This window comes from Sander vitreus, chromosome 1 (genome assembly GCF_031162955.1).
Source record: "Sander vitreus isolate 19-12246 chromosome 1, sanVit1, whole genome shotgun sequence".
Lineage (NCBI taxonomy): Eukaryota > Metazoa > Chordata > Actinopteri > Perciformes > Percidae > Sander > Sander vitreus.
The window spans coordinates 1,802,414-1,828,944 of NC_135855.1; the positions used below are offsets into that span (position 1 = coordinate 1,802,414).

General features: G+C 40.7%; 1 protein-coding gene across 1 annotated transcript in view; it reads right to left on the bottom strand.

Annotated features, from left to right (window-relative positions):
• Positions 1–26,531, bottom strand: part of itfg1 (integrin alpha FG-GAP repeat containing 1) — a 162,562-nt gene that overhangs the window by 84,156 nt on the left and 51,875 nt on the right. Inside the window, 2 exon segments of the mRNA XM_078246787.1 lie at positions 3,274–3,425; positions 15,173–15,267. Of these exon segments, the coding sequence (XP_078102913.1) occupies positions 3,274–3,425; positions 15,173–15,267 (247 nt within the window).

Here is a 26,531-nt window from a genome sequence, read left to right on the forward strand (position 1 = left end):
TACTCTTTCCGTCTTCCTATTTTGAAGGAGGAGTGACATGGATTGGCAAGACTTTTATCTAAAAAGCAGCTATAAATAACCAATTGGATGAAGGAAGGAGTAGAAATCGAGAGGAAAGAGAGAGAAAGAAAGAGAGGGATGGAGAGTTAAAATAGATCAGATGTGGGCTGTACAAACATTTGGTAAGCAGAGAGCATTTGGTTAGAACTGCAGAGTGCTGCTGAATCCAAAGCAGGCGAGCAGACAGGATGCATTTGATAAAATGTCAGAACAAAAACAAAAACAAGTCCATCCCATCGCTCACAGCTGAGCTCTGAAACCTTGTGCCTTTACCATAGACTGTAAAAAATAATGGACGTAGCATCAGTGACATCCAATATTGGTTTGTGTACTGCCATTGTGAAGCCAGCAGTTTGGCTGTCGGTATTTTGGAGCCAGAAGTGTCCATACTTGGAGAGAATGATGTAGCTAAGCCAGTGTCGTTAATGGTTTCAATGGCGCTGCGCTAAGCTAAATGCTAAAGAGGGAACACTGCCGATTTCCAACTGGCTGAAGCCAGTCATCCAGCATAGTTCTGCTTGTGGGTAAAAGGGGAACTCCGGCACTGTTCATCTGCATGTATGGCAGTACACAGAGCTGGTTGAAAATTGGCAGACTTTTCCTTAAGTTACCAGTTAACATTAGCCCTAACTAGGTAGCTTTGGTTGGCATGGTGCTACCGAACGCTGAACAAGACGATTTTAAGCGACCAAAATTTTCCAATTCACTTTGATGAAGTAAAAACACACAGCAAGAGGGTCAAAGTTAAAGTCAAAAACTCAGACAGTACCCCAAAACAAGTTCACAGCTGTTTTAATGTACATAGGGCCATGGACACGCATTGCTAAGCCTCTATCATGACGTCGGCGTGTAGCCCTGCCCTAAAGCACCCCTTGCTTATCATTTATTTAAAAATAAATGGGGCCATCATTTTGCGATTGAGACCATAAACATGTTATGAAAATGAGGTAATAAATAAAGTGAGAAGAAGGGGCATTTTACCATAGACTTAAATTGAATCACACTTCTTTTTAGCCCACTGCTGGAAATGAGACAGAATGCAGGTTTAAGGGACTGGAAGTTGCCGCTTGGCGTTGCAACTCAGATTTAACAAAAGAATGTATGACTTTACGCATTGACTTATGGGAGCACTACTAAATGTTCCTACTATCAGTGCACACTGAAAACTTCCTAGTTAAACCACCAACATAATTTGGGGTTTACGTGCCCATCAGTGGTAGTTCTTAGAGGTCTTGAATTACAGGTTCATGAATTCAAACCGGAAGACATCCAAAGACTTTTCTAACCTTTAAACCATTGTTCTTTCTTAACACCCGGACTTCTTTTTTTATCTCTTAATCCTTCTTCTCTCCCTCCTCTGTATGCTGATGATGTGGTTTTAAATGTTACTGCTGGAGGTCAGATTGTATTGGGAAGCAGTTCGCAATAACATCCACGACCAAGTGTGGGATTACAATGCTCAGGCTTAAAATGCGAAGAAAGTGGAGGAAGGGAGGGAAAAAGAGAGAAGCTACGGCTTGTGTGATTAGAGCTGGTGAGACAGAAGTAATTTCGAGATGAGGGTGACTGCAAAGAGTTAAGCCTGACAGGACTGTACTGGTGATTATATATGCCTAGACAAGAAAGTAGGGTTCACATGTACATGTGTATGAGTCAACTGAAGCTCTTGCCTAACATCATTTCTGACACGATGAGCATTCAAACAAACACTGACACACACACACACACGGATACAATCAGTATGCATAGACAATCACAGCCTTGACCCCTTCAGTTATCTTATCGTCATCTCTGAGGCCAGATAATCCACATAGGTCCTTCAAAACACACACATATACACGCACGCACACGCACGCACACACACGCGCACACACACACACGCGCACACACACACACACACACGCACACACACACACACGCACACACACACACACACACACACACACACACACGTCCATGGTGCGTTCTAGCACATGCTGTAGTGATTTTTAAAAGGACTGGCTTATCAGTCGCCATGTCCGTAAACTGAAGAGCACACTCACCTTAGCTGTTTTCTCTCCCAGTCTGTGCTCTAGTAAACTGAATGGTAATCACTTCTTCATTATACTACAATGCCATAGATTCCTATTGCTCCGTGCTAAACATTTCAAAGCTCTATATCCTGGAGCAAAGGACTGTTTTGCCCTGTGTCATGATTGTAGTGTAAGTAAGCACATTCATGTATGCCTAATGTATGCTTCAGCTGATATCTTATGACTTATTAATGAGAAGATTGAATTAATCTACCTTTTGGAAACTTCTGTACTTTGAACATATTGCTATTCTGTGTGTATGAGGAAGAGAGCTGTTCTTCAAAAGGCTGTAATCCTAAATGTACAGGTAAAGACTGCAGAAACCATTTCTAAATACACTATATAAATCTAATTATTGTTTGCCAATGTGCAAATGTGTATCCCAAATTAGTTGTATTTATTAAAATCATTATATTTCATTATCCCTGCTCTACTTTGTTTGATCATACATATCAACTGAGCGACATTTTCTCCCCCAGCATGAGAACATGCCATTGCAAGTAGAGTAATTTCACAGTAATTTAATGAGTAAATCCATCCCCCATTTGGCGTCGTTGAACCCCCCCCCTCCCACACACACACACACACACACACACACACTTATAGTTTTGAAGCTAAACAGATTTACATAAGCCATTTAAGTATAAATCTTAAGTTATTAGGTTCCAATCAGTTTCACTTTGTGTTTCCGCTGGAATACTAATCTCATAGAAATATGGAATGTTACATGACTTGGATTTGCATGAAATCTATGACTCTCGTGACATTGATTTCTGAGTAACAACAACAATGCACACAGCATTTGTATCTAACTGTGTGCTACATATGCAGTCCCTGGACGTCGACACACTGAAACTGTGTGCCTCTGCACCGATGGCTCATTAAGTGAGACATACTACTGAAACGATTAGTTAGAGTGGGGTTCAATGGACCTATTTGACAAGATTCCAAGGGATCCCCTGACAGGCAAGGATTTGTTTCATTGCAGAAATATCTCAATCATTTACTAGACATTATCTTAAATAAGGTCCTAGAGGAACGGCAATTTACACTAGTTCCAAATGAAAAGACAGTGACAAAAACATAATCTACATATCTCAACCTTACACACACACACACACACCAAAAAACATTCTCCTACCCGCCACTAGTGTTGCGGAGGACAACCAGGGCATCAGGGAAGCCGTCCAGGTTGTAGTCCCCGAAGTGCAGGGCCAGGGGTTGGCTGGGTTTCCCTGGCACAAAGCTCCAAACTGTTCCCTTCCACTGGAAATCCGACAGCACTGTTACCCACTGCAACAAAATCAGAAAGAAATTACACATCAATCAAAATTAACCAACACTGGACACAATAATAGCGGAAATATAGTACAGGAGGAGGGTTAAAGGGGAATTTTGTTTTTTTCAACCTGTACCTATTTTATGTTTTTGCTTGTAAGGGACTGATAGGAAGAACAATCTTTGAAATTGGTCCAGTATTAAGCGAGAAAGGCTCCCTACAGAGATAGGCCTTTTTAAAACCTCTTTAAGACCTTTCTGTTTAACCAGAAACAGCTCTGAGGTCACTAGAGCTAAACCGACTTTTAGCTTGTATAAGCCAACAAACTTCACATGTAAATCGGTAAACTGTGTTTATTTCAACCAAAACTAGAGTTGTGATGTTTGGAAAAGTGGAAAGACGACCCAAAACGGCTTGTCATAGTTTTATTTTGTTTCTGTCGACTTTGAGTGAAGTGTATTTTACGATGCTTAAATTACTGTGTATTTACAGTCTGGTGCCTGTTTTCTCAAACTGGGGGCGTGCTGACCACCACGGACAAGAACCTCATACAACCCCACTTCAAAAAAGCCAAACTATCCCTTTAAGCTACGACAAGCTAAAAAAAAGACAATTACCAACAACTTCTTCAACAGTCCTTTTCAGTCCACTCCAATAATATTCATCCCTGGTGGTCTCAAACTGGCTAGTTTAAGGAGCACTTCAACTACAAATATTGTTCCAAAATGTCTCTGAATTCATCTACAGTACCCTGAGTGCAAACTGAGACTCAAGCAATACTTACTTTAAAACAACCATTTACTTGAGAGGTAAAAAGCAAATCACATTATTTGCTAGTATTGACTTGTAAATCCTCAATTTAGCAACTCCTCTCCCAAATCAAATAATAGAAGAGTAAAAAAATACCAAAATATGACTGAAGTTGTCTGAATTGAGCAAAAGATAATCACAGAAACCAGTATAAATTTAATTTATACCAATCAATAACAAAATTTAACTTCATTATAAATTGTCATTTGGTCTTATAATAAACTTCAGAGCTGGGTTTTTAGAAACAGGTGCTCTGTGTGTGTGTGTGTGTGTGTGTGTGTGTGTGTGTGTGTGTGTGTGTGTGTGTGCTCATAGCCTGCAGTCTTGTCTTTAATGCCATTCATTTTACACTTTAGAAACATGTACTGAAGAAGCCCTCCCACATTTTTATCCAAACACAAACAAGGCTTCTTTCCCTCATCTTGACAATTCATAAGTCAAGGTAATGGCGGGTGGTGATGGTGCAGTGGATATGACACCTAACCCTAACACCTAACCCTAACCCTTTGGTGTGGGAGATCTGGGTTCAATTCCTACTGCGATACATCAACCAATGTGTCCCTGAGCAAGATACTTAACCCCTAGTTGCTCCAGAGGCGTGCAGCCTTTGACACATATAGCAATTGTAAGTCGCTTTGGAAAAAAGAGTCAGCTAAATTACATGTAATGTAATGTAATGTAATAGGACCCTCAAAGGGGCCTTGCTTTAAAACTGCTACTGACTGATGCATTTGATAGGAAAGACTCAAACTAAAGAGGTACACATAGTAAACTGCATGCATGCACGCACACACACACACACACACACACACACACACACACACACACACACACACACACCCCTGGTCACTCCACTTTGCATTAACCTTTATCCTGGACTATACATCTGCCAATGCACATACTATACTGTATATTATTTGCACATTCTGCACTCAACCCATTCAGCCTCTTTTTCCTTATGCAACTGTTATTTAGTATGCATATATTTGTTTCTGTATTTATTGTTTATTTAATGTTAATGTTTAATATGTTTGTTTGTTTATGTATGCACTATTCACCAAGGCAAATTCCACATGTGTAACTTGTTGTGGAATTAAACCCTTTTCTAATTCTGAGACCATTATCACCTCTCACTAAATATGAATGCCATTTCACTCAGCAGCTGCATCAACACACAAGCACTAGCTTAAGCCTTGCCTCTCCATTTTTATATAAACATCTTTCTCTCTTCCAACAAATGCTGATGACTAAATGCATTAGTATCCCTAATCCACCATCATCGTAGTAACTCATGAGGAGCATGTAGCACCAGTCAGTAGCCTACAGGATGTTCATTTTGGTACATACATTTCTTCTGACTGGTGCACCCTATGAACAAAGTAATATTAGTCTTTATTAATGTAACTAATACAGTCCCTATTACAGTCCAAAATGACCATACAGTTGAATCAACACCTCTCTGAAACACAAAAAGAACAACAGCTCCAAATTTTCAATAACCTACATACTTACAAAAATTCTGTTTCCTCAGAGCTAGAATGATGAATCAGCCAGGCCGACGTGTCAGCTGATGCTTACTGCAGATAAGTAGTGGCTGATTAATAACAAGAAATTAAATCTAGGTTGGAGGTAATTTAGAAAGACACCAATACTACATAGTTTGTCCAGACTCCCAAACATTGATATCACTATTGCCTTCAAAAATCCAGCATCAGTCGGGCTATAATTTCTATATTATCATAATGACATTGGATTTGAAAAAAATTAAATACAAGTTGTTTTGAATTATATACATGTGAAAAGTATATAACTGTATTGAAACAGCTTTTTGTTGGCCCTGGTTTTCTTGATTTAAAAAAAAAAAAATTTGAATACTCACAACGGCGCTAAATGCCCAGTTTAGATCCCTTTGTCTGTGTGTGTGAGTGTGGACCCTTGAAAGGCGTGAGGCCAGATGCTAGAGGTTTAAACTATTCATGAATGTTAAACAGAGAGAGCAGGTGCAGAGGAGAGTCACCAGAGAGACACTCACACTGACCAGAACCGCCTCTAATTGCTCTTAATAGGACTAGCATGTCTGAAAAAGACAACCGTGGCCTATTACCAATTAGCTAGAGATTTCTCACAAAATCCATTTCCTAAAAACCAGATGTGCACACTACGTGAACACAGGTACTGATATAGGGGTGACACAGAGTGGCCTGTTTGTAGGGGTGGCATGCGTGGTGGTGGTAGTGGGTGAAGGTCACGTTAATGACGTTTCCATAGGGACTAGCACGTTGGATTCTGATTTCTTTACTTCTAACCCATAATGATAAGATAACTGAATACTTCCCAATGGCAAAATACAACTTTAAAACACTGATATCTGATTGACCATCGCTAATAAAATACTGAAAAAGTATATAAATGAGCATTGTAAGCAAATCCAAACCACCATTCTAACTGCAATGTCATACAATAAAATGAAACAACACAACATTAGTACTGCTCTTCCTATTCACATTCATCTGTTGGTGAAACAACATAATTGAGATCATTTGTCTCATCATTTTCAGTTTGACTACATCACCACATGTAAAGAAGCTGTTAAGACTTATACATGGCACAAAAGGGGAATATATATATATATATATATATATATATATATATATATATATATATATATATATATATATATATGAGAGAAAGGAAAGAAAAGAAGGAAGTGAAAAGTTTGGATAAATATGTGTTCATTACTGTAGGTCTTGATCTAAAATGACTGAGGGCTCAGATAAGAACTCATCACTTAGGGCATTGCTTTATAATCTAAACGATTTTTCGTCAAAGTCCATTATCTATTAACGGTAAAAAGCAATATGTAAGTAGAATGGCCATTCAGGATGAGCTGGTTTGAACTGGGAAAAGATGTTGATCTTGTACATATTAACTACACATTAGTTCCCATGTCAGCAGTTATTCTCAGAGCAGGTGGCCATGTTTTGAAATGGTAACTGCATCCTTGATCTTTTTTTAGGGTTTAGTCCTCAAGGCAAATTAATTTGCGGGTGAGTTATCTTTACGCTGGAGTCCTTTGCTCAGTGCTCAGCACGGCCATGGCGTTCTCTCTTAGGACAGAGTGAGGCCTTTGCTGGCCGCCAGCTTATCAGCAGACCACTGCGCTGGTGTTGGCCCTGAGGCAATCAGTGTACTGTCTGTTGCTTCTTTTCTAACGCTGATTAGAAGAGGAACGAGGAACAGCACGGAGAATACCAACAGCATCTAGTCAACACTGCAAAAATACAGACACACAAACAGAATGTCTGTCATGCATCGGCTTGAATAGATTCACGTGATGGCATGATTGCTGCTGATTAAACTGGAGATGACATTTGAATCTGTAAGTCAATGTTCAAAACCTACAGGCAGCCTGGAAGAAGAGCAGAGGTATGAAATAAAGTAAAACGAAGAAAGCCTCAGAAAAAAACAGACACTAGAATGAAGAGACCAAAACTACACACATGCATACTTACAGTATATGCAAACACGATTCATCAGTCTAAAATGAAAGCTCCATTCACACTAGATCAGTCAGTCTGGCGATTCACCGCAGGGTTGTGCGGCGGCGGGAGTGTCACTTATACGGCCCATTTGGGTGACGTCCTGTTGTGTTATTTAACCCCCCAATGTAGCACAAGTTGACTTTATATTTCAAAATGATTGTTCTGCGTCAGATCGTTATTAAGATCTTGACATTTCCGACTGCACTTGAAGGCAGCTTTATTCATGGAAAAAGAGAAAGAAAAGAGACGAGCGACCGTGCTTTGTGCTGGAGATTGTTGCAGGAAACACGTCACCTGTTACAAAAACTACACAAGTAGTTTCCACCGCTGCACCTAAACGCAGTACCCCCTTTCAAAAGTCTATGTGATCGCAGCCTAAGCCTGGCGTATTAGTAATTAATTAAACACAGTCAAATCAAACACAAGCGTTACATTATCATGGCTGTCTCGCTATAATTTAAACATTATATTGTTTCCTGGAAAAAAAACTTGATTGTGTCTCTCAAACATGAACTAATGACATTGTTATGTGATTATCAAATTGTCCAAACATCTGGCAGAAACAAAGCAGATTATGAAAGACTTACAGTAATTGTGATAAATTAGCAGATGAAATCACAAAGCCTACCAGCAAAAGTGCAAATCATAAGATCATTCAATGGAGCAGAGGGTGTGGGGGGGGGGGTCATTTTTCTTCAGCAAGATGTGACACCGTTTCCCCTCAGTTTGTTTTTATTGCTAGCAGTATTGTGCGGGGGATTTGGAGGAAATCATATGGGCCTCCGTGAGGATATTAAAGGTTCTAATCAAATAATTTTTTATTTGAGAAGCTATAATGAATAACCAATCTGACAGAGGAGCTCCTTAAATAAATCATGAAGCAGTTATTCCTTCCTCGTGGCTGTGGAAGCTTTGACATTTAATCACTAAATATAACAGAGTGCATATATAATGTCAAGTGTGTGTTCATAGATTTATCTGTGGCCTAGTGTCCTCCCAGTCAAACAGAGCATGCTTAAGTCTAAATAACTCAATACTGACATTCGCTGAGTCAAATGTCAACATATTAACACCAAATTGAGTGCGTGTGTGTTAACGCAGATATCCAAATGACCTAGTTAATGGAGATGAAGACGATGATGGGATTTGTGCTTGCGAGGTAATCTGATACCCTTAATGGTAGTGAGGGGTATCTCGCATACAAATAGTTTTTTGTCAAACAGCGAGAAAACACAGCCTGGGTACAGAGAGCTCATTGAGACCTTCTGCACACACGCACGCACGCACGCACGCAAAGACTCCCCGACATAAAATTGCTCTCCTGGCTCTTTGCTGATGAATAAAGTGAAAAAGCGGCGGCATGCTTGCAGACTTCCATTGATTCAAGTTGGCGGAGAGTGCTCCCGCTTCATTAGGCCAAGAAATTAAAATGTGGGCGGCCTGCGGTGGTGGTGGGGTTTACGGGGTGATGTGTAACATCGACAGACAACAAGGCTGTCTCAGGCAATAAAATGTTTGAAAAAAAACGAACAAAAAAAAAAAAACAGGCGTGTAATGAAGCATTGGCTTTTATGATGCCAGCGATATAATGACTGTAATGCTGATCACATTAGAACTGGCACTGAGAGACAGCATGGGAATGAACAGTGGAGGAGTGGGCGGAGAACATGACTACTACACAGCAAAGTAAAAGTTAGTGTTTATGGGTCTACATGTATGTTATGATAGTGTTTTAGGTGATGCAATGTCTGAAATATTCTATGATTTTTAATGCAAATTGCAGCAATGGGGCACACAGATTAAGCATCTTAATGGCCTCCATGAACTGTGTTCACTTACTGACTGTTTTGGTAAGCGGGCCAAGCTACAATATCTAACTTCCCGTTGTTTTCAGTGCAGTGTCTTCCTCTGCATCCTGCCCTCAACTCTCCTGCACCCCCCTCGGGAGGCACACCTCAGTTTATAAATTTCTGCACTACCTTAATATTTAATGCTATATACTAAGCTATTTCCCAATGTCAAACTGTGATATTTCTAACCTTCAAAATGTTACTATCCATCAGATGGTGCTTTTATCTGTGGTGATGGCATCTGCATTAACTGACTATGTATATACCAATACACCATGCACTGACATTTCCTTATCCAAAATACCCAGATACTGATTGTTTTTTATTGGGCAGGTGTAAATGAGGTCATAGTTTGTCCTCTGAAAAAAGGCAGTCAGAGTCAGAGCCAGAGATGGAGTGAGACCATATGTCTTTGTGTCCGCTGGGCAGGGTGGGGGCACTGCGATCTGCTGTCAGTGTCACCTCTTTGACCACTGACTGACCGGTGGACTGGGATGACTGGGAGGAGGCTGTCTAGTTTAAACTGGCTACCCTTACACCGTCTGGACAGCAACGGCAGCTGGTTCAATCTTCATGGGGGCGGTATGTGTGTTTTGCATTTGTGCATGTGTGTAAATGGGGGGTGTTAAGAGACCAAATACACACAGAGATATGCACACAAACATAAAAGAAAGGCTTAGAGGTTTGTATGTTTATTACAACCGAAGGATATAAAAGGAAAAACTACAAAACATTGTAAGCATGGTAAAGTGCCAAATGAAAATGGTAAATGTCATATGTATTGTTGATCAAATGTATAAGCTCCTGTAGTGACAGTGTGGGCATTAGTTATTGCACTGGCATGTCTTTGTTTTGTTGTCAGACACCATCAAATATAGTCAACATTAGGTAGCACAAAACAACATAAGTACCAGTAACAGTAACAACATACCCAAAGCTAATCAATTCCTGCTACCCACAGAGCCAGGGGATGTGGCCTGTGGTCACACTGTTGCCATTTGGGGTCACCCACTCATTGATGGACTGTGTGTGAAAAAGCTGAGTCCCTTCATGTTTTTTCACTACACACAAAGACTCAACTACTCCTGATTTAACTCACAATAAATGGTCCCATTTACACCTGGTATTAAAGGAAACCTATTATACTTGTTTTCAGGATTATAATTGGATCTGGCACCCCCAACTGCTCGGGGTGCTCGAGCAATTGTGTGCTTAGCATGTAAAGGTCCTGAGCATGTTTGTAATTCAGGCCTGTGTGCAACTGTACTAACAGAGTGAAAATTGTTAATTTCCCCTCACGGGATTCTTCTAGTACATGTTACATGCTTTAATGTTCAAAAAACACTTTATTATTCTCATATATACCCATGGCTGCTGCACCTGTAGACGCCCTCGTTGAGCGCCTGTCTTTTTAAGCCGCCGTCTCGAAAAACCCAGTCTGCACTGATTAGTTAGTGTTTCTGGGTCTGCATAGTCTCCTCATCTGTGCTCCACTCTCGCTGTCTCTGAACAGTGCGTTGCAGCTGGATACTGACTGCATCGGAGTATTTAGTGTGAAGAAGTCACCAATAAAGACTTCTAAACTACACAATTGAATGGTATGTTTCAGCAGGAATGTGATCCGAAATTAGAGAGAAATTACCAACATCTACACACAAGATTACAGGATTATTGCCGTTAGCATGTAGCTACATGTAGCAGTGTAATGTAAACACTGCAGTAGTGTGCCTGCCTGGAGCAGATGCGTTCAAAACAGCGCGAAATCTGAGGTTTTGGCTCACAGGAATTTATTTTAAATATGTTTACCTCACGTTTAATTTGAACATCTGATATTGTAACATTATAGACCTGACAGAAAAAGACAGAAAGCTTAACAGGTCTCCTTTAACATGCTCATTCTGACTATATATGTATATAAAATAAGGTGCGCTTGATTGATTGATTGTTCTCTGCCAGATTTTATGGACTTGACCATACACTTCATAGCTCACCAAAGACATTAACTACAGTATATGGGAAGACATATGGGAATACGGGAAAATGAAAGCATGTTAACAACTCCAAATTCATACAGTAGATGTGCTAGGTGTACTTACTGTTGAATTTGATGAATTGTTTGTTTGTCGTAAGGGTACATTCGACTATGCTGCAGTGTAATGTAAGCACTTAGCAGAAACATGATCATATTTTAATCTCTATTACGTCAAGAAAATGATTAGAAGTCTAAAAGATATTCAGTAATAGAATGTTTGTAATGGTCTGTGTAAATCTGGTGCTGTTTATTAAAGGGTGGTTATTCTAAATGATTGCTCTGATTAGCAAATTGCATTTGTAAAGCCATTAAAAATTTCAGCAAAATTGCCCAGCTCTACCACATACATTTTGCTGTATTGAACTAGAAATGAGCCATGGTCCTAAATATATATATATATATATAAATATATATGCTGTGGACCTGAATGGCTTTTGGATTGTTCTTATGAATGTGTTGTTAAGGGAGTCTTACCTTCCAGCTAATGAAAACATACACAAGTCATATTTTTGCTTGCTTTCCTTTGCTACAATGTCCTTGACAGGTGTAACACCCACATGCACACAATTACATTACTCTCTGCAGGGATATCCAATTGTGCGACAGAATTTGGGAGCAGAAAAGGGGAGGCGCAAAGTACAATAAATGTGATCAGTGTGTGTCTGTAACGACAGAAAATGAAGCAGAGAGATTGTTGGAGGCCCCCATGCGGTTTCTTTCAATAAGGTGAACTAAAGACCTGGAGCTGCTGCAGAGGTAGAGAGTGTGCAGAGCTGTGGCTGAGACCACAGGAAGGAAGGAATGAATTGCTGTTTGGAGATGATCTATAGACACACACTAGTTTCTACTCAGCGGGACTGCCATGCACACCAGAAGGCATCTCATCATGTCTTCATATCACCAGTCTTATTCACTCTCCATTCCTCTTTTCTGCTCTTCCCGCCCTCATTCCCTCAGATGGGATGTTCCCTTTAAACGTGGCAATGAAGGGGCAACAGAAAGAGCTTTTTCACCCTACCTTCTCCAATCTTCCTTTCCCTTCACCTCCTCTTTCTCCCTCCCGTCATACATTCTTTTCATTCCCCATATCGAAATCAAGCTCCCTTTTCTTCCCATTTATCTCCCTGTCATACCTCCATCCCCTTTCTGTTTCCTCCCTCCCTCCATTTTCTCTGTTATTGTCAGGGGGCAGATACCTCCAGGGGAGACATCTGCTGGCTAGCACTGGCTAGCACTGTGATGGAGCCACACACCCACACACGTACACCTACAGTACACACACACACACACACACACACACACACACACACACACACACACACACACACACACACACACGTGATGTAAGATCAAGCATAACTATTGGCTCATAAAGTGTTTACACCACCAATAATGATGAACAGATGACATCAATACTGCGATGTAGATTATAGGGCTGCACGATATGAGGGAAATGTGCGATATGTGATAACACTGCTGAATATCGCGATAACAATATTACTTGTGATAAATAAACAAAGTGTACTCAGTTCTGCCTTTCTGCTGCTTTCAGTATTCTGCTAAAATACAACCAATTGCTTACTGAATTTAAAATGAAATGAAATCATTTCCAACATTCTTTGCTGTTTGGCTCAGTTGGTAGAACAGGCGCACATGTACAGAGGTTTGCTCCTCGACACAGAAGGTCCAGGGTTCGAATCCGACCTGTGGCGGTTTTCCTGCATGTCTTCTGCCCCTCTCTCTCCTCTTTCATGTCTCAGCTTTCCTGTCCAATAAAGCCAGAAATGCCCAAAATAAATAAATAAATCAATCTCTAAGCGTCTTTTGTGATGTGTTTATCGAGCAAGTTGATATCGCGATGGCGATAAAAAAAACGATATATTGTGCAGCCCTAGTAGATAAACATAGAAACTGCATGTGTGTGTTGAAGGAGGTTTTCATTATGACTGTATACTATTCTCACCACTCCTTGACAACAGAGAAGCTTAGAGAGAGGCTGGTTTCCTCCTCACTGTGCTCACCCTTCCCTCTCCGCCACTGTCTCTCAAACACATAGCAACACAGAACACAACATGTGTTGACTTCATCCATCAGTGCAGATAAGTCCTCCTTGCTCTGCCTCCCCTCCTCCTTTCCTTCAACACTTCTCCTTTCACTACTTCCTTCAATCATTTTTTGTTGGTGCTGACAGGCAAACAAAAGAAGGCATGTCCACAGGGAGTGAGCATCTGTGCGTCTCCGTGTGTGTGCGTGTGTGTGTGTCTTATGTTTGCACGCGTTTCTGAAGGCGGACATGCAGATAAGCCAGAATTATTGCTATTTTGGATTGAAGAAAGAAAGTGGAAGCATGTTCTCTGGTGGCAGAGGAAGGAAGACAAGGAAGTGGGGGCTCCTGCCAACTGGTAGGATGTAACTGAAAAGAATCACACAAGATAGTACGTAGGTGGTGGTGCAGATGGTGTGTGTGTGTGTGTGTGTGTGTGTGTGTGTCCGTATGAGTGTAAGAGCAACTGTGTGTGAGCACGTCTGTGCACATGTCTTCGCTTCCGCGCGTGTACATCATTCAGATGGGATTGAGTGTGTGATCGCATAATCTGTTACTTCTATCTCGCATGGCTCACCGGCAGATCAGCCGCAATTTCTTTCTAAGCAGCGAGCCACGTGTTTAATACCTTCCTGAAATAGATAATCAATCTGCTTACAAGAGGCCTCTTTTGGTCATGAGAACAATCCCCATCCTTTCTAAGTAGCAAAGGCAGAAGTAGTTGTAAGTACAATCTTGGAGAAGAGGTTCCGGATGGATGGCAGTTCAGGTCCCCTCTCCTACCAACAGTCAGCTTTGGTTTCTATGCTTCCTCTTAGCATGTATTAACAAGGTTTCTGCAGGTTTCACCAAGTCAAATTTAAGACTTTTAATATACAATACACGCACGCTTCTGGGACGCGCCGTGGCGTGGCTGGTGGACTTGACTTGAATGACCGCGATTGCTCGCGGAGCCTGCGGCACCTCCGGAAAGCAGCGCAGACGCGACCAGTGGAAATGCCTGTTAGTTGCATGTTGGTCTCATCTGTAGTCGTAAAACACCACGGAATCATAATTAAAAAGAGCATTAGGAGGTAGAGTTACATGGATGTAGGAAATTTAAGAGCTGTTTAAAATGATTTAAGACCAAGAACGCAACACAACACGCAAATTTAAGACGTTTTAAGGCCAAAACATTTTGATTTTGAAATTTTTGACTTTTTAAGACTCCGCGGAATCCCTGAATAAGAACTAGTAGAAAAGAGGACAGTTGAACAGAGCGGTGTTGTACAAATCACAAGAGTGTAGCACAGAACAAAGCGATGTACCAGAGTCTGACATATTTGAGCAGAAGGTGAGAACAGAGAGCAGAGTAGTACAATGTGGATAGTAACCCTGCAATAAAGAACGGTAGAAAAATCCAGCTCATAGAAGAGTGATACATAAAAAAAAAATGAAGTGGTTAACTGAGTAAAAAACCAAGTGTGCTGTGTGTGTTATGTACCTCTTTGGAGCCTGACTTGGCCAGGTAGATGGCACTGTGTTGACAGGCAGCATCCAAACACACGGGGAGGAGGTGGTCCTGGTCGCCATCACCATCTGCCAGAAACAGACACAGAGAATGACATTGAGAAGCAACAATGTTGGATGGTACCCATGGAAGTAGGTCCTTTGTTTTCTAACACTGTGCTATTTTAATATTGTCACCCCATCGGAAAGCCACGGATTTGTTGTGGAGTTCACTTTTAGCACAGCACAGTTTCTGGCAACAAAGCAATAGTTCCTGTCCCCCCCCCCCCCGACGCGTGAGCTGGATCACAGGAACACCTGCTTGTTTCCTACGAGCAAACACACATCCAAACAGCCCGTTTTTTTTTTTGAAGAAGAATAATTTTCTCCACTGATTTTCAGCGCTATTAATTATTATTAGCATAATTCCACGCAGGCTTCATCTAAAGTATAAACAGGGACAGAGCCTCCCAAATCAAAACAACAGCTCTTCAAAGCACAAACACGTCAGTGCATCAGGTTCAGTTTCCGATTTCAAGTGATGTCGAGTGAATCATACATTTCTTCACATAAAGAATAGACACCATTGTAAGGGTTTAAGTTCCAGGACCGTGGTATGAAGCATGCATGCTCGTTGTCATGGCTTACTGGTACAACTACATTGAGTGAGCCCATCATTAATGTTAGTACTTACACCTTTTTCTTGCTATGACAAGTTTCAATATTCTTGGACAATTATTTACAATAATTACTATTGCTACTTACAGTTACACTGTACTTTATTTATGTTCACACTGCACTCCAACAGCTTTTGTACAACCATTGTTTTAGCAACATAATCTTTTTAACCTAACCTCACTTCACGTCTACTTAACGTTTTTTTTTTCTTACACTGTACCTCTGTTACTTCATACACTTATTGACTCGCTTTTTGCTTAGTCTTATTTTCACCTTGAATTTGACTGTGAGCAACTGCAACTGAACACTATCCATGAGGGGAGTCTACGAGGAAGGTCTCTAAACGACCTGGGGTCTCATTTATAAAACTGTGCGTAGGATCCTTACTAAAAGTGTACGTACGCCCAAAAGCCAAAAATGGCGTACGGCAAAAAAGAATCTGATTTATAAAACCGTGTGTACGTACATCTGTAAGCAATGTTCCCTTTATAAATCACAGATTACCTACAAGTGTGCGTATGTGAATCAGCCTCTTATCCCACCCTGTACACGCCCATTTTTAACCATAAATAGTCACTGCAAAGCACCTCGTGAATGCTGATCAGTATGTTAATGACACTGGCAGTCACCGAATCATGGCGAATCATGACGACTGGCGGAGAAAAAGCTAAAAACCTTTCCGACGCTGGTGAATTGCTGCCAATTGAATTAGAATTTCGGCCTGTTCTTGCACAGTGTAGGGAAACCTAATCTATAGACTACCTATATTAATAATATCTTCCAAAACGGCAGGCATTACGGCACTCGGGGAAAGCTTCGAAATACCAGACCTATATGATAAGATTTAACAGAACTAGCCTTAGCCTTAGTGATAAAGTGAAGATTATATATAATATTTATTTAAAAAAAAAAAAAAACACTTAGCTGGCCATTTCCCTCTGGAAACGGTTTCCCCCAGAGTGGCGAGTACCTGTATTTGGGCACGGTTCCGGCGCGTTGCCCTCTCTACTGGACCCAGTTCAGTACAGAGATCCAAGAGCTCAGCTTTATGGAATTTAAATCGGCATATTAGCCAGTCATCATCATGGTCCCTGAAGCCTTTTTCTCTCCTGATTCTTCCATTGGGGGTTAGTCCTCCTGCAGGGCCAGCAGTGCCATCATGCAGCATTACGCACGGGGGGGTCACCGCAGTATTAATATGTTTACAACAATTAGAGTGATTGTAGACACCTTGCCAAAATCACAGCATCAACTAGTGGTATTCCCCCCCACTCCAAGATACAATTTGAAGACGAAAGTCTAATAGGCAAACACACTTTTCTTCATGCAGGTTTTGTCACGAACAGTATTAAAGTCCGGACCGATAACGAGCACATTAAGTGTAACGATTGCGCGAGAGCTTAACGGCTGTATTTCCAGACTTTGACATTTGATGACAGTATTAAAGACAGATATTTAGTTATTTACACTGTGTTCTGCCATTATCTAATGCTATATTATTTAAATGCTGTCCTGTATTCCATGCAGTCGGGCCATCTCCTCCTCCTGTGCGGACAATGTGACAGTGAGACAGCGGTGATTAAATATTAACGAGTTTTGATTTAAGATTTGATTTGTATTTTACAAGGTGTTTATGGAACAATTATCACTCAGTACAAGCGCAAATAACACTGCTGGATTTAATCTTCATGGTAACGTGGATGATATGGAGTGAAGTAATATGCGTGAGGTATTTATACTTGAAAATATTAAGAGTAATCTTTATTCCCACATGTACTTTCTGCAGCCTCACCGTCTGCGTCGCCAATTCCCAGTGTCTCCAAAATGTGCGTACGCATGGGTCAGAGTTTGGGAGGAGGGCCGCGCATTCTCCCGTCAAGTTTGTTTTTTATAAATCACAACCTTTGCGTGGGAAGTGGAGTACGCACATTTTTAGCCCCGTTTTGTGCGTACGCCACGTTTATAAATGAGACCCCAGACGATTAAAGGAACATACCAACACTTCAGTAAACAACTTTTCTGATCAATTCCCTGCTGTAAAATAACAAATACACAAAACAATGAAACCTCGGAATATCTGTTAATATATAGCTTTTGAGATTTGGCTATATCCTAAAGACACCGCACACACACTCTGGGTTCAGAGGTTGGCATGTAAATTGACACCAGACATAAAGAGGCGAAAGCGCTTCCAGGCTTCTCATCGCACAGTTTCTCTGAATCCTTTCCAACAGGGCAAGTGCAAACCTCCCAAACAGATGTTGTGCCATGTGGATGGGAAAAACTGAATGACACTGATGATGAATGACAGTACAAAGCAGGGGAGGAGGAGAAACTGAATGTGGCTGTCAATGGCACAGAGCGAGAGGCAGAAAGGGGGAGGAAAAGTGAGACAGAGATACACTGCTACAGATAATAAGTCAACAAGTCCTTGTTGTATTGTTACATATTGAAAATCATATATATTTAAAATGTCAAACTGTCTTTGACTGATTAAAAAAAGTTAGATGAATTTGATTTCTAATACGCTCAAAGCCAATGGCTGATGAAAACACACATTTACAATGCTAAAAATCTGGATAGAAACATCACAACACATCATATCATGATCATACTGTCATGTCACTATAGCAGTCATTGCCACAGAAAGTGAAAAATGCTAAATTCCAAAACAGTTAACTAATATGGGTATCTGTGGGCAGTGAGAATAGAGTATAAAGCAGACTGATGCCTGTGTTACAAAGTGGAGGTGATTTGAAGCATGTAGGCATTTTCAAGGAATGTCTAAAAACAAGAAAGACGCTATCAAGTTGCATTATGGGTAAAGTCGGATGTTTTTGCAGCTTCACGTATGCCAGGGACTAAAAGCCAGGATATCTCTGCTGCATTTGTTTTGGCCATTCATTAAAAAAAAATATAAATCAGTTTCCATCAAGGCCCCTACACTTATGGAACTGCAGTACTTAATTGTTTCAACACAATTTTGCAAACTCCCAATCTGTCTAAATTCTAAATGGAGCATCCGTTTGTCCACATCCAGGCAGAGGTGGCAGGAGTGCTGCAAATATCTAGCACAACACACCATAATGGTTGGAACCAAAACAGGAATTTTTCTTTTCTGTCTAATTAGCCGCTTATTTTGGGTGCAATGAAAACAAACACATACTGAGTGCAGCTAGTGCACCATTTGAACATGTTGCAGTGTGCTTAGCTGTGTACTGTAGATGGTGAGATACTGTAAGGAGACAAACAAAGAAACAGGCAGAGAGAGAGAGAGAGAGAGGCAGAATGAGTGCTAATTCAGTCTTAGATTTGTTACTCACCATTCTGTCTCTGATGTTTTACGGTTAGTTTTCACACACACACACACACACACACACACACACACACACACACACACAGCTTCTCCCCGTCCTACCTGTCCTTACCTCCATGAATACCTTCTTTCATCTATCTATTCATCTGTCTGTTTTATTCTCATTATGCGTATTCTCTCTCGCCCTCTCTTCTAGCTCACTTCTCTCTCTGCTATTCTCAGCAGAGAGGGAGAGAGGGCATTCTCAGTCTTAATGCCCTTGTTTCTCTGTCCATCTCTGCTCCTCTTTATTCACCATTGTTGCCTGCCTCCCTCCCTCCTCCACTCCCTTTCCCGCTTTTCATCTCTCAGTCCCGCTGACAATGCATAGCGTGATGAAGATTGGATGAGAGACTTGAAGAGGGAGGAAACTGCAGGTATGGGTTGAAACGAAGAGGGCGCTGAAAAAAGAGGGGAGGCCGGGCCCAAGGAATGGAGAGAAAACAGAGGAGAAAGTAGGTAAAGACAACAAGATGAGGGAGACAATACACAGAGACTGTGCAGATATGAATTGTGACACATTGGTATTCATGGAGTACAACACAGCACCAATAACAATGCAAATCACAATATGCACACCCAGAAACGCGCATGGTTGGATGCTGCCAGAAGCCAGTGTCTCATTACAAACCCTATGATCTGATGGAGATCTGTGTGTTTATTTTGAAATTGTGTGTGCTAAAGGTGTAATAGAGGAGGAGACATGCGTGGCATGACATTGGTCCTGTCTTTCGGGAGAACAGTGAATCATAAAACCTAGGTGTAAAAGTGCTACAGAAAACACACAAAACCAACTTCAGAAGTCTTTTACAAGAAATATTATTATTTATGCCTCCATAAGCCCTGAGTCATTTTTTTGACAATTTACAATTAGCTCGTCTTTAAAATATGTCTCTCTACCATATCTCTAGCATGGAACCCACTCGCATCCGTCTGAAGCCTAATGAGTGTATTTACATTCATTTCACATTTATTTCTACAGAAAAAGGTTCACTCAGCATGTATCATAAATCAAAATGTCTCCAAACTTAAGTGGGATTCTTGAGTCGGAACGTCAGTGACAAAACATCTTCTAGAATGTAGAAATAGTGCAAAATAGTGATTTAGAGGTTGCAACGGCACAGTAATCTTAAAATGCAGGGGTTTTCAAAGTCTGACACTGTGGCCCCCCTCAGACAAAATGAAGACAACTGCACACCACCATCAAACTATTATTGGAAGGTGGTATTCATGGATTTTGTAACTCATATTATTTTTCTTTGTCTCACTTCCATTCGGGGGATAATGTTGCTGTTTTGGAACTACAGTTCTCATAATTGGAGGGCTTTGGGGAATGTAAACAGGAAGTAAAATGTTGCCATGGAGTCTGTAAGTTAGCTGTGGGCTACAACTTCCGTTTTTTTTAGACTATATTTGTTTACTTTTGGCACCATTAAAAGTATAATATTATCACTTCCTGTTTGCAATGTATCTATGGATGTACAGACAACTGTTATGGAATACCTTGGTACTGAAGAAAGCTAAGGTGATGGAGCTTTTTTTCTATGATTTCTAAGCACCTTTATTGGCAATCGACAAAGATAATGATAGCACGAGTCACACTGAATCAAATATGTATATCAGTGTCCAGATTTAGTTATGACTCCAAGAATGGGCATGCATTTTGACGCGGGCAGTAGGGGTACCAAGCCATGAGGGGGCATGGCCATACCATAATTGCTTCTATGAGCTGTGTCCAAGCCACTGCGGCAGTGCAAATCATTGAGCCAAACTCCAATAAGGAACCTGTGCCTTTCACCTCACGCCTCTCTTCTTCAACTCTCCCGTGCCTCCCTGGGGGAGGTGTGCCTCACAGTTTGGAAACCTCTGGTATATTGTGACTGTTGATGCACACACAAAATGGAAGTTGTGGATATCCCTTTCAATACATAAAACTTTTAACATGAACAGCATTTTTTAAATGTATGCACAATTAGTGTGTAGATCACTGTGGGTGGGTCCTTATGATTGAGGGTACTACTTATGCACAATTACTGCACAGCAGATGTTGGAATAAGAAAGAGGGAGATGCAGGTTTTACCTTCAATAAAGGACAATTGTTTTGTCAGATGTACTTTGCGATTTGCATTAAATTGCATATTAAAATGTGCAAATTAATATCTGAACTTGGAAACCTCAAACCCAGGAGACTCATCATTTGCATATGGATTGGGATATTTCTAAATGCCAGGGATATCACAATATGGTGCATGATTAGGAGATTTTATTTACACCCTTGCGGCATTTTTACTTCATTAATATGGTCTGGGGGGGGATGTTTTTTACTTAAACGTAGATGCATGTTGCTATGTGACACTGCTTACACAACTGACTGATCAGCCGAGCAGCTCTCCAGTACCTCTGTTTTACAGGTACAACCATTTCTGTAGGAGTCTGACACAAAAAGAAAGTGACGAAGAATGTGAGACTGAAAAAGCAAAACGAGTCAGAAAGCAAAAAGTAGACGACAAGACAGCCAGTGAAAGAAGAAAATAAATACAAAAGGGAAATAAATGTAAAAAAAAAAGAAAAAAAAAAAGGTGTCAAAAGTATGCCGTGGTTGAGGAAAGAATGAGGCAGACAGAGAAGAGGGAGAGGAGGAAAGGTTGAATGTAACAATATAATAAGATGAGTGGAGAACGAATGCCTGAGGGGAGAGCACAGAGAAATAGGCTGTCCTGTTAACATGCTGACATACCTGCACGCACACGCACACACACACACACACACTCTCTCTCTCTCTCTCTCTCACGCAGACATACACACACAGCATTATGACAGTCTTACCGATTTTAAATATCGCCTCCAAACATTCCTGTCTTACTGTCTGAAAAAAAATCTCCCTATCTTAGTGAGCTGCTGGTCGCAGCGCAGCCTCCCTCCTTCCTACCTGCAGGGAAGCTAGCTGACACACTTGGTTGTGGGACTTCGTTATGCTTTACCTAATGATGAATTATGCATTGGTCGCTGTCACTTTGAAAAATGCAATTAACTCAGTGATAAGGCAGATGGGCCTGTTTTGTCTGGCATATGCTGTGCATCTACTAAAAGTCTAGTGCTGGAAACAGAACTGCTTGACATGGGTGTGTGAACAGATTCACACAAACACACACACACAACAAACACACACACACACACACACACACACACACACACACACACACACACACACACACACACACACACAGAGTGTGTCTGCCACTCAGACAGATGACATAGTACAGGGGTCCAAATGAATAGTTCCTGTTCGGTGTTTTCAGCATTTATCATGTTGGGGATATGTGTTCTGTGAATCATTGCTTTAATTATTTGTCTTCGTCTCCAGACAGCTTGAAACATTGCCAATACTCGCTGACATGAAAGAACCAATTAAAACTTGCTTAACTAAACCAAATTCCTGGAGCGCTCTCTCCATATTTCTCCTGTAGATGGGTCTGATGGCCAAGGTGACTTGTTTTGTTTCTGGTTCACAACTCTACTTCTTCTACTCGGTGTACTGGTGGATTACAGCCTGTGTAGCCTAGTTTATTGGCTATAAACCATTTAATGGAAATGTGCCTAATTTGTGAAATAATCCAAAATCCAAAAATAATGTTTTTTGAAAGGAAATCCAGGTATCAATCGTTTTCATTAAGATCAGATTACCTGATCACAGTAATGGACAGACCCAGTAGGAAAACACTCACCTAGCTCAGATCAGGTTAGATCACAATTAAACTAAAATGATAAGGTAGGCAGCCTGGAGTGTCAGAAATGTTCTTAAAACAGCATTTCCTAAATACATATGAAAGCTAAATTGATAAACATTTATGTGAACCTGAAGCTGCTGCAGCTTACTAAATGAGCTTTCCCAGATGCATTCCACAATAAAGCTAAACTTGATATTTTTGTAGGAGAGAGCAGGAAGAGCTGCAGCCCGGCAGCATTGTATCCCACAGCCTGCACAATAATATAACACAAAAGCCGACTTTTACTGAGAACACTCATAAGACGCTGTTTGTCAGTCAGTGTCAGTTTTGTTTTTTATCTTGCGTTTTATAATTATCGTTGCTGATGTCGCCATATAAAAAACAAACTCTACCAGAAAAGGTAGAGGTAGAAGAATAGAGGAAAAGTTGACAATGTGATGGAAATAATTCCTATTTCAGATCACACAGGGATGTAATGCTGCTCTCTGCTCTTTCTCATCCTCTCTGCTCCGTTCTTTCCTTTCCTTCTTTCATTATCCACTCTGCTATCTTCTCATCCTCCCCCTCTACTCATCATTCACCTCGGCACATCTCTATTTTTCTATCCTCTTTTCTATCTCGCTTTATGTTATCTTTGAAGTGTGCCATTTACCCTGACTCTTCCATTTGCCTCAACCTCTCTCTCATTCGGCCTCCCTGTCGTTATTCTTTTAAGTTAGTTTTTTTGGTAAAGCAAAAATTTGTGTTTAATTAGCTCGGAAAGAAGCTGGTCAGAAGGGCTCATAAAATGGCCACACACACACACACACACACACACACACACACACACACACAGACAGAGACTGAATGATAACCTTGACAGAGTGAGGCTGGTGGACAGAGATATGCTGATGCAATAGAAGGACCATTAATCAGATAAAGAATACATATAGAAAGATAGGAAAAGGGGACAGACACAGAAATAGCAACACCTGTACAATTTAATGCAACCCAATAAACAGTGATAAATACAATTGTCATGTTTGTGACTGCATCAGAGAGGTGTTGTTTCAACATAACCACCCTTTTTAAAGCTGTCACGTTGTATTGAATTGTATTGTATACTCTAAGGTATTCTTATGTTCTCCACCCTCCGTACATGCACTACCACGAGTGTGAGGTTGCAAAAACCTAAACTTATCATATGAAATATCTGAAACTTGAACTAAGGATTTCAACTCCTGAACTGATCACATTAGATGCAGGCTACACAACATGTTATTGTCACCATGCACTTGGTTGGTAAACGGGACTTGAGCCAGAGAGAAGTAACACATTTATCAGCAGCTCATAAGGTGACATATTGTCCCAAATGTCATAGCAATCCATCCGATAGCTGTCGAGATATTTCACTAAAAACCAAAAATGTCAACTTCGTCGTTAGCTCAGTTAGTAGAGCGGGCGCACATATGTAGAGGTTTATTCCTCGACGCAGAAGGTCCAGGGTCCAGGAAAATCGTCCAGGTCGGACTCAAACTCTGGACCTTCTGCATCGAGGCATACACCTCTATATATGTGCGCCTGCTCTACCAACTGAGCTAACCTGGCCACCACCTAATAGTTATTTCAAGGACCAAAGTTTTGGAGTGACCTTTGAGTCTCGCTGTTGGACATGGAAATACCATCACCAATTCTTAGCACCTCTTACATGGATTCTATTGTCGTTATAACAGTTCCTCTTACGAAAGTTAGTTTCAAATCCTATTGTTCATTGTTGGCATACTTTACATGTAACATCGATCGATTTCAGAGTAAGAGGTTTGTTTTAATAAATAAACCTCTTACAGGTAAACTCAATTTTCTTTTACCATTTTAACTAAGGAACTAGCTTTTCATGTGACAAAAAATGGACTTTTCATGACCTCTGCAACTTGAACGTATACATTAATAAGCATTGAGGAGAAGGGATCATTGTATCACTTCTGTATTCTTGTATCACACTCGAGCTGCGTGTGCATCTGTCTTACAACTATGGCAGAATATAAAAGAAAGACCTTCTGGCTTGCTTCGGGCTGAAATGCATCCATGTTGGACTTGTGGCATTAAAATATTTAAAGAGTTGTTACCTAAGAGTGCAGCTTCTCTTTCAGTTATGTGTGCAATTCTTGCCAGAGCCAATCTCCTCTGACTGATAGTGAGTCTCCCATTAAGCCCCATTGATTCCATAACAGACACTGACTCCACTCTTGTTGGCAATGTGAGAGTTAGAGATACAGAAAAAGACAAAAAAAAGGACTAAGAGATATGGTTAGATAAAGTCATGTATCAAATTAACATAATTTGATACAGCGTGTCTGATGTTATCTGGTCGCGACTGTAATCACCCATTCAGCTATTGCTTATCAAACCATATTATAATTCCTTTAAATAGTGTTTGATATTGATATTTGATATTGTTCTATATATTGTAAAACATGAATCTCTCTATATCTTAAGCAAAGGGAACAAATAAGCTTGATGAATACTCCTGGAAAAAGAAAGCAACTTAAAAGGATAAAGGTAGTGACAGTGGGTCACTACAGAGCCCTCCTCCTCCTCTATATCATACGAGTGACACCAATATGTGCTCCGATGAAGAATACAGGGAGGAGAAGGAAAATGAGCGTGAGGAGTGAGTGAGCCATAGATAGCAGATATACAGTAGATCAAGAGAAACAAAGATAGGCCGCGACAGCCGAGGAGGGGCTGAGTGAAGCAGACAAAACGCGACAAAAATAAGGGATGTTATATCCTGCCAGGCATCTCTCTCCCAGAATTTGGCAGATTATTAGAAGCGTGACCCTCAAAGGCTTCAATCCCCAGCTAAGGAGGGCAACGTCGTGAAGTGACATCGCTGAGCCGAAGAAGGAAGGGAAAAAAAAGATTAAAGAAATGAAAAAGTTTTTGTCGAGATAAGCTCGAGATTTAAACAAAAAAAAAAAAGGTCGTCGCCCCCAGAGATGATGATTCAATACACACACACACACACTCGCCGGCAAATTACACAAACACACACTGTGAGACAGATTCCGTCATTCATGGCACACACATACACAAAAGCACACACACAGCATATAGGTCATTTCCCCTCTGGCTCATACATTATTGCCAATTTGGGAAGGGGAAGTTTGTTCACTAAATATTTGATGGACACCCCTAGCTGTAATGAGATTAACAGATTAATCTTGCCAATAAGGATGTGTTTATCAGTGTGAAGTTCTGTGTGTGTGTGTGTGTGTGTGTGTGTGCACACAAGTTAATTAAAAATGCATCAAACATTACACAGCTAACAACAGCACATAGCTCAAACTGAGTGTTAACTGAAGGTCACACTGGCAACATGAAAAAAGATGGCTCTAAATGTTAGTGAGGGGGGAAAAAAGGCTTCAAACCTGAAAACACAGTAAGCTGGTTAGGATATTCCATCTGTTTTTTTTAATCATACTTTTAAGGCAAAATGAAAGTCACACAATTTTCATACAGATACAAGTCTATAGTTTTACATTGCCAACTGATTTAGTATTCATTGTCTGGTATTCCCTGGGGGAAAAAATCCTTTGGTCCGTTGGGTGGAA